This window comes from Mandrillus leucophaeus, unplaced genomic scaffold (assembly GCF_000951045.1).
Source record: "Mandrillus leucophaeus isolate KB7577 unplaced genomic scaffold, Mleu.le_1.0 Scaffold48, whole genome shotgun sequence".
Lineage (NCBI taxonomy): Eukaryota > Metazoa > Chordata > Mammalia > Primates > Cercopithecidae > Mandrillus > Mandrillus leucophaeus.
In genome coordinates this window covers 985,325-997,754 of record NW_012105142.1, presented here as the reverse complement: position 1 = coordinate 997,754, position 12,430 = coordinate 985,325, and the positions used below count along the sequence as shown (strand labels likewise).

The 12,430-nt window shown below is 50.0% G+C and overlaps 1 protein-coding gene across 1 annotated transcript in view; it reads right to left on the bottom strand.

The window, feature by feature from the left end:
• The window catches only part of ANKRD27 (ankyrin repeat domain 27 (VPS9 domain)), a 132,931-nt gene that overhangs the window by 96,014 nt on the left and 24,487 nt on the right, over positions 1–12,430 (bottom strand). Inside the window, exons 2-3 of the mRNA XM_011995283.1 lie at positions 9,167–9,298; positions 662–772 (exon numbers count right to left, since the gene is read on the bottom strand). Coding sequence (XP_011850673.1) covers positions 662–772; positions 9,167–9,268 — 213 coding nt within the window. The 5' untranslated portion in view covers positions 9,269–9,298. The remainder of the gene's footprint in view (positions 1–661; positions 773–9,166; positions 9,299–12,430) is intronic.

Sequence of the window (12,430 nt, the reverse complement as noted above, 5' to 3'; positions counted from 1 at the left end):
GGTAGCACAATCATGGCTTACTGCAAGCTCAAACTTCTGGGCTTAAGCAATTCTCCCACCTCTGCCTCCCAAGTAGCTGGGACTATAAGCACGCACCATCACATCTGGCTAATTTTTTTATTTTTATTTTTGGCAGAGATGAGGTCTCGCTGTGTTATCCAGGCTGGTCTCAAACTCCTGGCCTCAAGTGATTCTCCTGCCTCGGCCTCCCAAAGTGCTAGGATTACAGGCATGAGCCACCATGCCCAGCCGAAACAAAAAGCTTTTAAAAACTACAATAGTCATCCCTGATGTCCTATTTGGGGCCAAGAAACTGACAAGCTTTTCATGGTACTGGGATAAAGCAACTTCCTCTGGCTCGGACATCAGCAAGGAGGAGGTATTCCAGTGACACATGGCAGACACCCCATCACGGGCTCAGGGAGAGACGCTCGGCGCCTCCCGGCCTTCAAGGCAGCAGCTGGGGTCCTGCTCACTGTCACCACCTCCCTTTCCTCCACCACAAAGGCAGGGTCCCTCTAGCCCCCCACGGGGCTGCAGCGTGTGTCAAATGCCACCATTGCCAGTAGCTGTGAAAGGCTGAGAACGGGACTCTCTTCCCTCCCCTCTGGTCCTAAACATGGAGTAGGTGACCCTGGCCCACCCACCAAGAAATGAATACCTTTCCATTTAAGGTCTGAAAATGTTCTTCCACAGGTATCAAAATGTAGGACTCAAACTGACAAGTAGACTGGATGCTGCTCGACAGGCTTCCTTTGCAGGGTACTAAGACCTAGAAAAAACAATTCGGGGGAACATTAGACAGACGTGCCATTTACCACCTCAGCAGAACAGGGTGTGCCCAAAGGCGCTCCAGCTGGACACACAGTGGGACCTGCTGGCGGACAGAACGCCCGAGGTCCCCTGCCAACATGGCCACAGTGGCTGCCAGCTGAGTTGATCTGCTGCTGCTGTTGTTGTTGTTGCTGCTGTTGTGATGGAATCAGGCAAAGGAGCAGAACAGTACAAATCCTTCTCCACCTTCAGATACGGAGGCTGACGGCTCCTTCCCACACTTGCTGGGTCCTCCCCCAAGCCAGTGGCCCCAGGCTCCCTGTCTATTCTCAACAGTGCAGTTGCAAGGACCCAGGGGCTCAGGGACAAGTCCAGATGAAGACAGGAGCACTTGCAAAGTACAGAAAAGGGAAGCTAAAAGATCACACCTTCTCCCACCATTCAAAAAAGAAACACGGCCAGGCGCGGTGGCTCATGCCTATAATCGTAGCACTTTGAGAGGCCAAGGCAGGTCGATCACTTGAGGTCAGGAGTTTGAGACTGGTCTGGCCAACATGGCAAAACCCCTGGCTCTACTAAAAATACAAGAATTAGCAAGGCGCGGTGGCACACGCCTGTAATGCCAGCACTTTGGGCGGCTAAGGCAGGCAGATCACTTGAGGTTAGGAGTTTGAGACCAGCCTGGGCCACATGATAAAACCCTGTCTCTACTAAAGAAACAAAAAACAAACACAAAAACGGAACAAAAACATTAGCTGGGCATGGTGGTGCACGCCTATAGTCCCAGCTACTTGGGAGGTTCAGGTGGGAGGATCACCTAGGCCTGGGAGGCAGAGGTTGCAGTGAGCTGAGATCACGCCACTTCACTCCAGCCTGGGTGAGAGAGCTGTCTCCAAAAAAAAAAGCATAAAGAAAAGAGTAGAAGGAAACCATCATCCATGGGGAGCCCACCTTGGCCTCCCAAAGTGCTGGGATGACAGTCAGGAGCTACTGTGCCTGGTCCATTGTATTATTCTTTCTACCTTTATCTGTTTGAAATTAAACATAATAATCTGAAATTTTAATAAAAAATTAAAATAAAGCGAGGCCCTTAGATATTAGGCTAGAAGAAACGACCTCAAGGCTTCCAAGTGGCCTCACCACTGCAGTTGGCAGAAAAGAAAGAAGATCCTAGAGGCCAAAGTGGGCCACAGGCAATGGGATCTAAAGAACCAGTCCTCGCGTGTTTAATGCTTGAAGTCAAAGATGGCCCCCTCCAGCTGCACATGAAGGACTCACACCATCCCATTCAAGGAAATGCCGTGGCTGGAGGGCCTTCATCTGGTCTCCGGGAAGCAGGAACTTCAAAGGGGCCTCACAGAACTCTGTCCCACTGTGCTGCCCACATGCTGCCCGCTTGTTTGCATCACCTTCTCCGCCTCCCCTACTTGCATAATGCACGCCTGGCCCCATTCACGGCATCCCCACTGCCAAGCACACTACAGGACACGAGGCAGATGCCCACTGCATGTTTGCTGGGTAAATCGGGGGCCCTCAGGACCAACTCTTCCCCCATCCAGTTTTCTGGCAGACACAAAACGGAGCTGTAGTTCCTCCTATGCCAAGAAAGAGAGAGGCTCCTGCTGCCCAGAGCATTTCATAGCAAGCAGAAGCCAACGCTGGGCTCTCAGGCTCCACCCACCCCCACAGCAATCCTGCTGAGACTGGGAAGGAGTCAGGCCCGGAGGAGGGGGTGGGCAGCTAGGCCAACGGCCTCCAGGCTATCCCTTAGGGGGCTTCAGACTACTTCCGGAGTTGCTGTGGAGTTTTTACAGCCGGCAAAGACTTTTCAGAGTTACCGGCATAGACAAAGTTCAGAGTTACCGTGAAGGCCAGAAGGTGGGGACCTAGAAATGTCAAGGCTTAACCAAAAAATGGTTTATTCTAGCCCCTTTATAAAGAATTTTTTAAATAACAGTAATTAAAGAAAGGCCAGGTGCGGCGGCTCACGCCTGTAACCCCAACACTTAGGGAGGCTGAGGCAGGTGGATCACCTGAGGTCAGGAGTTTGAGACCAGTCTGGCCAACATGGCGAAACCCCATCTCTACAACTAAAAATACAGAAATTAGCCAGGCGTGGTGGCGACAAAAATTAGCCAGGCGTGGTGGCGGCCGCTTGTAATCCCAGTTACTCAGGAGGCTGAAGCAGGAGAATCGCTTGAACCCGGGAGGCAGAGGTTGCAGTGAGCCAAGATCGCACCATTGCACTGCAGCCTGGGCTACAAGAGCGAAACTCCATCCCGGGGGCGGCGTGGGCAGAGAAAGAAAGTCCTGCAAGAGCTGCATTTTATGGGGAAAAACCAAAGGAGACAGGCGCCATGGTGCATGCCTGTAATCACAGCACTTTGGGAGGCTGAGGCGGGTGGATCACTTGAGTCCAGGAGTTCGAGACCAACCTGGGTGACAGGGCAAAACCCCGTCTCCACAAAAAATACAAAAATTACCCAGGCACGGTGGTGCACACCTGTAGTCCCAGCTAAGGAGGCTAAGACAGGAGGATCGCTTGAGCCCAGGAGGCGGAGCTTGCAGTGAGCCAAGATCACGCCACTACACTCCAGCGCGGGTGACAGAGCAAGACCCCATTTCAAAAGAAAGAAAGAAGGAAAGAAAAGTCAAATAAAAAGCAAGAATCTGCCTGAGTGGCGCCTACTCCAGGGCGCCCTCCTGCCTCCTCCTCAGGCCGAATTAAGCACTCCACAACTGCCCACACTGCCTTTCGTCCTGACACTCAGTCCTCTGGCCTGCAAATGACCTGTTTCTGGAATTCCCTGAAGGCATGCCAAGTTCCCTACTGATCGTGTAACCCTGAAACCTGGCACGGTGCCTGGCGTGGAGTGGATGGCCACGGCTTGTTGGCAGCGTCTATACTAAATAAATCCTGAGAACTGGAGCAGGGGTCTCAGCGCCCTCAGCTTGGATGAAAGTCAGTTCCTGGGGCTTAGAAGACATGCCGCTGGGTTCCCAGACTAGGCCCCCGGAGCCTGCTTACCCCATTAAATCAGACACCTCAATAAAAGGACCAAGTTTAATCTCCTTTGAAATTTTTGTTTTACTTATAGGCAAAGGGGCCGGTCCCCTGGTGCACCTGGGAAACCTGGAGGACTTCCAACCCTGCGCTGCAGCCCCAGGGACGCAGACCTGCCCAGCCTGCTCTGAGGACGCTGCAGGTGTGTAATTAGCCGGATAGCTGTAAGCACAGCGGTGACTTTTAGAAGCAGTAGGGGTGTCACGGGCCTCTGAGATTGAAATTTGAAATCTGGGTGAGCACAGGAGAAGGCACTTCCACTGTCCAATCAGATAGCAGAGGAGGGCAGGAAGGAGACACCTGCCTGGATGCGGGGGGGCGTCCCCACAAAAGGAGCACCTGGGAAGGAAGGTGGCTCGAGGTGTGGCTGGGTGGTGGTGGGGAGGGAAGGAGCAGTCAAGCTGCGCGCTCAGCTGCCCCACACACACTGCTGCAGGGCCACATGGAGAAGAGGTGGCCCAGCAGCGTGGACACAGGGAGAAGCATGGCGCAGTTCACTCTGCAGGAGACACGTTTTTCTTTTGTTTTGTTTTGTTTTTGTTTGTTTGTTTTTGTTTTTCGAGGCAGTCTCCTTCTGTTGCCCAGGCTGGAGTGCAGTGGCGTGATCTTAGCTCACTGCAACCTCTGCCTCCCAGGTTCATGCGATCCTCCTGCCTCAGCCTCCTGAGTAGCTGGGATTACAAGCGCCTACCACCATGCCTGGCAAATTTTTTGTATTTTTAGCAGAGACCAGGTTTCACTGTGTTGGCCAGACTGGTCTCGAACTCCTGACCTCATGATCCGCCCGCCTCAGCCTCCCAAAGTGCTGGGATTACAGGCGTGAGCTACCATGCCCGGTCAAGACACATGTTTTTAAGCGGTGATTTCACATTTTTTGCAGTCTGATAAAAGACTCTGATCTCCAAGGCAGACTCAAGGGCAGTCAAACTTGGTACAAGGTCATGACCAGCCTGGGCAACATAGTGAGACCCTATCTCTACCAAAATATTAAAAATGAAATAAAGTTGGTACGATGCCCAAACTTCATGGAAAGATATTTGGCATTCAACTGCTGAGGCCACAGAGATCCCTTAGAGGTGACAAAAAGGATGGCATCTATGTTGCTCAGGCTGGAGTGCAGTGGCTATTGAGAGGTGCAAATCCCACTACTGATCAGCACGGGAGGTCTTTTTTTTTGTTTTTTTTCTTTTTGGAGATAGAGTCTTGCTCGGTCGCCTGGGCTGGAGTGCAGTGGTGCAATCTCGGCTCACTGCAACCTCTGCCTCCAGGGTTCAATGGATTCTCATGCCTCAGCCATCCAAGCAGCTGGGATTAACAGTGCGCACCACCACCACACCTAGCTAATTTTTGTATTTTTAGTAGATATGGGTTTTCACCATGTTGGCCACGCTGGTCTTGAACTCCTGACCTCAAATGATCCGCCTGCCTCGGCCTCCCAAAGTGCTGGGATTACAGGCATGAGCCACTGCATTGGCCTAACTTTTGTAATTTTTGTAGAGACAGGGGTCTCAATTTCTTGCCCAGGCTGGCCTTGAACTCCTGACCTCAGGCAATCCTCCTGCCTTGGCCTCCCAAAGTGCTGGGATTATAGGTGTGAGCCACCATGCCTGGCCAACTAAGTGCTTTTCAGCTACAAGTCATGGGATTCCACTCAAGCTCACTTTAACAAACGAGGGATTTTGAATGAACTTTTCTACTTTGTCGCCTTCCTTTCGGGGACACCGGAGAATGGAGATTCTTCTTAGGCTGTACCATCCAGGGTTCCCCCACAGAACCCCAGACCCTCACTCCAGCTCCTCCTGAGATCCAGGGCATCCACAGGAACTGCTGGGGTCTACAGGGGGCAGCAGTGAACCTCTGATCTTCCTCAGCCTTGTTTGGTGTATTTGTATCAGTGAGGTTGCCCGTCATGTTGGCACAGGCCTATAGTCCCAGCTACTCAGGAGGCTGAGGCAGGAGGATCGCTGGAGCCCAGGAGCTCTGGGATGTCGTGAGCTATGCTGATTGCATCTCCATACTAAGTTTGGCATCAGTATGGTGACCTCCCAGGAGTGGGGGACCACCATGTTGCCCAAGGAGGGGTGAACACTGCCAGGTTGGAAATGGAGCACGTCAAAAGTCCTGTGCTGTGCCGGGCACAGTGGCTGTGGTCAAGACAAGCCTGGTCAACATAGTGAAACCCCATCTCTGCTAAAAATACAAACATCAGCCAGGCATGGTGGTGGGTGCCTGTAATCCCAACTACTTGGTAGGCTGAGGTAGAAGAATCGCTCGAACCCGGGAGGCGGAGGTTGCAGCAAGCCGAGATAGAGCCACTACACTCCAGCCTGGGCAACACAGTGAGACTCTGTCTCCAAAAAAAAAAAAAAATTGCAAAAATTAGCCAGGCATGGTGGAGTGTGACTGTTGTCCCAGCTACTCAAGAGGCTGAGGTGGGAGCATTGCCTGAGCCTGGGAGGTTGAGGCTGCAGTAAGCCCTGACTGTGCCACTGCATTCCAGCCTGGGCATCAGAGTGAGACCCTGTCTCAAAAAAAAGAAAAGAAAGAAAAAGAAAAGCTTGGAGTGGCAGCCACCGGGCTCAGTAACACCATGCTGAGCAAGATAGAGCTTCCCTAAAGAGCTTCCACAGAAATAACTATGCCACAGCGTGACACTTCTAAAAAGCTAAAGATATATATGAATATAAGCACTTGTCTAGACAGTAGTTTAAATATCATACAACGAAGATAGGAAGGGAGGAAATATTCCTGCAGTATAGCCAGGCGTTCCCTGATCCATGCCTGCCCTGCGTCCTGTACATTTCTTCTGCAACACTCACCACCATCATAATTAGTATGCACTTGCTCAGTAAATGATCATCTCTCACACTAGAATTTAAGCTCCATGAGGGTAAAGATGATAATCTACGGCCAGGCATGGCAGCTCACGCCTGTAATCCCAGCACTTTGGGAGGCCGAGGCAGGAGGATCACTTGAGGCCAGGAGTTCAAGAATAGCCTGGGCAACATAGTGAGACCCCATCTCTACAAAAAAATAAAAACCAGCCAGGCATGGTGGCACAAACTTGTAGTCCCAGCTACTTGGGAGGCTGAGGCAGAAGGACTGCTTGATTCTAGAGGTCTGAGGCTGCAGTGAGCCATGTTCACATCACTGTACTCTAGCCCAGCCTGGGGGACAGAGCAAGACCTTATCTCAAAAAAAAAAGGTAGTGATGTGTGTTTCTGCTTCTTGGTGAATCCCCACCATCAAGCAAAGTGTCTTGCATACAGTAGCTTTTAAAAATTGCTGTGGAATGAACTGATGACAATGAATGATGACAATGAATGCCTTTGGTGAATTTTATGAGATTTTTATTTGGAAAGAGCTATATTCTCTAATTTTTTAAATAATGAACTTTTTGGCTTCTAAAATCTAAAGTAAGAAGATTGTGGTGAAGAAATATGAATCACAAAACTAATCATAAAAACTGGAAAAGATGTCAAGAAATCTAGCTTCTCTTTGGGAGACGGAGGTGGGTGGATCACTTGAGGCCAGGAGTTCGAGACCAGCCAGGACAACATAGTGAAACCAAATCCCTACTAAAAATACAAAACTTAGGCCAGCTGTGGTGGCTCACGCCTGTAATCCCAGTATGTTGGGAGGCCAAGGCAGGTGGATCATGAGGTCACAAGATCGAGACCACCTTGGCCAATATGGTGAAACCCCGTTTCCACTAAAAATACAAAAATTAGTTGGGCGTGGTGGCGCACGCCTGTAGTCCCAGCTACTCAGGAGGCTGAGGCAGGAAAATTGCTTGAACCCGGGAGGTGGACACTGGAGTGATCCGAGATTGCGCCACTGCAATGTAGCCTAGGTGACAGAGCAAGACTCTGTTTCAAAAAAAAAATTAGCCGGGCATGGTGGCTTGTGCCTGTAATCCCAGCTACTCAGGAGGCTGAGACAAATCGCTTGAACCCGGGAGGCAGAGATTGCAGAGAGTCAGAGTCGAGATCATGCCACTGCACTCTAGCCTGAGCAACAGGCTCAAAAAAAAAAAAAAAAAAAAAAAAACCCGGTTTCTGATGGCAGAGCTTGGCCTGGGCAAAATGAATGTCAATTCCGGCCCAGGCATGGTGGCTCATGCCTGTAATCCCAGCACTTTGGGAAGCCGAGGTGGGAGGATCACCTGAGGTCAGGAGTTCGAGACCAGCCTGGCCAACATGGGTGAAACCCCATCTCTACTAAAAACACAAAAATTAGCCAGGCGTGGTTGCACACACCTGTAATCCCAGCTACTTGGGAGGCCGAGGCAGGAGAATCACTTGAACTTGGGAGGTGGAGGTTGCTGTGAGCCAAGATCACGCCACCAAACTCCAGCCTGGGCGACAGAGCAAGACTCTGTCTCAAAAAAAATTAATAAATAAAAATAAAAATAAATGAAAGTCAATTCCAGTGTCCCTGAGAGGCCGCTGAGAACCTGAAGCCACACTCAGCTAACCTGACTTCTCCTTCAGTTCAAACCCTCAGACACCTCACATACCTGAGTAGAGTCGCCCCATGGGATAAGAGAAGTGGATATGCCCATTTGAGAGAGTAGGAGACAACAGACAAAAAGACGACACAAGACTCCTCAAGCAGAGGCCACAGACGACACAAATGCACCCGGGACACTTTGTCCCCCAGTGCTGTCTAAGTAGAATGCCCACCAAGTTCACTGACCTGAGAACTGGAAAGATCCACAACATGGGGCCTGCCCTCTGTCCAGGCAGATGCCCCCACCATGACAGGTGACAGCGTCTCCTGCCTGCTTCTCACTCCTGTTACCGGGCTGCCCCTGAAGGCTTCTGAGGTTGTGACCTCTACCAGAGAAGTTCTTTCATCATGGTGCTTTCCCTTTGGAAAAGCCTTTCAAAGCGGTCTATGAATGCATTTACTCGGTCCCTTATTCTGTGAGGGTGAGCACCCACCTCCCAGACAGACCAGGACTCGTGAGGCCCCAGGGAGCAACTCTTTTTAGCCCTGGAGAAGCCCCAATAGGCAAGAGAGAAACAAGAGACCACCACAGCATGAGACCAAGTGTCACTGGTTGTGCTCCACGAAAGGGCACAGTTAGCCACAGGCAGGGGCCAGGAGTTCAGAGAAAGTATTACAGCCTGGACTGCAATCCCAGGAGGCTTCCTGGAGGGAGCGGCTCATGGGGGCCCCTCGCTGCTCACTCAGAGACCAAGCGCACTGCTGGGAGCTTGTGAAGCTGGGTTTATAACGAACTCCCTCCAAACTGAGTCTTAGTCTACCACGTGTCTGGAACCATTCATGCCTCAGGGCAACCCTGAGGCTCAGCGCACTTACGATGCCGTGGATTTGGGCCACTTTGCTGCACAAGTCGGGGCGCCACTTTTGCAGAGCCAGATAGAAAGGATTTTTCAGGAGGTCTTCATCATACAGAGCCATATGGACTTCAGACGGGTCAGAGCAAATCTCCTGCAACAAGGGAGGGAAAAGCAGTGAATGGCCATTTTCGAATTTATGTAACACATGAAAATCTGCATGTGGCATTTTCTCTTTTTTTTTGAGATGGAGTCTCACTCTGTCGCCCAATATGGAGTGCAGCGGTGCAATCTCAGCTCACTGCAACCTCTGTCTCCCGGGCTCAAGCAATTCTCCTGGCTCAGCCTCAGGAGCAGCAGGGACTACAGGCGCCCGCCATCACGCTCGCTAATTTTTGTATTTTTAGTAAAGACAGGGTTTTGTCATGTTGGCCAGGCTGGTCTTGAACTCCTGACCTCAGGTGATCTGCCCACTTGGCCTCCCAAAGTGCTGGGATTACAGGCATGAGCCATCACACCCGACCTGCATCTGGCAGTTTCTAAAGAGCATCCTCCAAATAAAAAAGAATTCATGACTGACTCCACCTGGAAATCTCAAATATAACCCACCAATTCCAAGATGACCTATTTGTTGGCTGATGTGTAAATTATGTTCAGAAAATCTTGTTAAACTCCAAGTCTTGGCTAAAGTATAAATGGCTATTTTTAGAACATCCTACATGACCAAAATTATGACACTCTCAAGATACTCATGTATTTTTAATGAAATCTTTTAGCACACGGAAAAGTACTGAGTAATAATGCAAACCTAGCACCAGAATTAAGGAATCGTGACATTTTGCCATGTTTGCCTCAGATTTTCTTTTAAGAAATAAAGTAGAAGGCAGGTGTGATGGTTCATGCCTGTCATTCTACCACTTTGGGAGCCTGAGGCAAGAGGATCCCGTGAGCCCAGGAGTTTAAGACCAGTCTGGGCAATACAGCAAAACCCTCATCTCTACAAAAATAAACAATTATCTAGGTGTGGTGGGTGCCTGTTAGTCCCAGCCACTCGGGAGGCTGAGGCAGGAGAATCGCTTAAACCCAGGACGCAGAGGTTGCAGCGAGCCGAGATCATGCCACCGCACTCCAGCCTGGGCGACAGAGCAAGACTCCGTCTCAAAAAAAAGAAAACGAAAGAGGCCTGGGAGAGCTCCTTTGCTCCTCCGGCCACGTGAGGTTACAGAGAACAGACAGCTGTCTATGAAGCAGGCCCTCCCCAGACACCCAACCTGCAGGATCTTCACCTTGTACTTCCAGCCTCCAGAACTGTGAGAAACACATTTCTGTCATTTTCAAGTCATCCAGTCTACAGTGTTTTGTTACAGCAGCCTGCATTGGCTGAGATAGTCTGTGAGTATAAAGTCATATCCCACTGTTTTTAATTTTCACTGGTTCATTAATTAAATGAACTAAATTTCTTTATGTTTTGTAAACTGCCTTATGTCTTTTGCTCACTTTCCCACTGGGTTGTTGGCCTTTTTCTTAGGATTTATAGTTCTTTACACATCTGTATACTAGAGTAAGTTTTAAATATCATCTTCCAGGTTGGCTATAATCACAGCACTTGGGAAGGATGAGGTAGGAGGATCACTTGAGGTCAAGAGTTCAAGACCAGCCTGGGCAACATAGCGAGACCCCCATCTCCACAAAAAAAAGTTTTAAAAATTAGCCATGTGTGGTGGTGTGTGCCTATAGTCCCAGCTACTCAGGAGCCTGGGGCAGGAGAATCACTTCAGCCCAGGAGGTTAAGGCCACTAGGCGCCATGATTACGCCATTGCACTCCACCCTGCGTGATGGAGCAAGACGCTGTGTAAAAAAATACATATATATACACACACACACACACACACATACACTCACACCATCTCCCAGTCTATAACTTGCTTTTTCATTTTGTCAAATGGATGTGTTCAGAAATAGAAGTTTGGATGTTATTTAGTTATTTTGAGACAGGGTTTCACACTGTCGCCCAGGCTAGAGCTGGAGTCCAGTGGCATGATCGCAGCTCACCATAACCTTGAACTCCTGGGCTCAAGTGATCTCCCACCTCCCACCTCAGCCTCCAGAGCAGCTAGGACTACAGGCACGCACCATCACACCCAGCTTTTTTTTTATTTTTCATTTTTTGTAGAGATGAGATTTTTGCTGTGTTGCCCAAGCTGAACTTGAACTCTTGGCCTCACGCAATCCTCCCACCTCAGCCTCCCAAAACGCTGGGATTACAGGTGTGAGTCACTGTGTCTGGCCAGAAATTTTGATGTGAATGGGAAGTCATCCCTCAATATACTTGGGGGATTGGTTCCAGGACCCCCTTGTATACCCAAGTCCATGCATACTCAAACCCCATGGTCGGCCCTGTGGAACTCACATGTCTGTGTCAGCCCTCCATATAGAGAAATTTGCAACCTGTGAATATGGCATTTTCAACCTGAATTTGGTTGAAAAAAACCCATGTAAGTGGGCCCACACAGTTCAAACCCGTATTGTTCAAGGGTCAACAATAGTTGGATTTGCCACTCTCTGCCTTTAAGGTCAGTGCTTTTAGAGCCTTAGGAAGTCTGTAACTGGCATGTCTATCCTCTGGCAGGTCTTTTTGCAAAGTGACTTCACTATTCCCCCATCAGAAGATAGAATAGGCCAGGCACGGTGGCTCACACCTATAATCCCAGCACTTTGGAAGGCCGAGGCAGGCGAATCACTTGAGGTCAGGAGTTCGAGATCAGTTCAATCAACATGGCGAAACCACATCTCTACAAAAATACAAAAATTAGCGGGGAGTGGTGGCATGTGCCTGTTATCCCAGCTACCTGGGAGACTGAGGCAGAAGAATCGCTTGAACTCAGGAGGCAGAGGTTGCAGTGACCCGAGATCCTGCCACTGCACTCCACCTTGGGCAAAAGACAGAGACTCAGTCTCAAAAAAAAGAAAAAAAAAGGAAGCAGACTCATTTCCGCAGCCCCTGAATCAGAGCCAGCCCTGTGACTTGCTTCAACCAACAGGGAGAATCGATGCTGTACAATTTATGAGTGTCAGCTTCAAGAGGTCTTACAGGGGCCAGGCACAATGGCTCACTCCTGTAATCCCAGCACTTTGGGAGGCCAAGGCAGGTGGATCACTTCAGACCAGGAGTTAGAGACCAGCCTGGGCAAAACAGCAAGACCCTGTCTCTACAAATAATAAAATACAAAAATTATGGGCCGGGCGCGGAGGCTCGCGCCTGTAATCCCAGTACTTCGGGAGGCC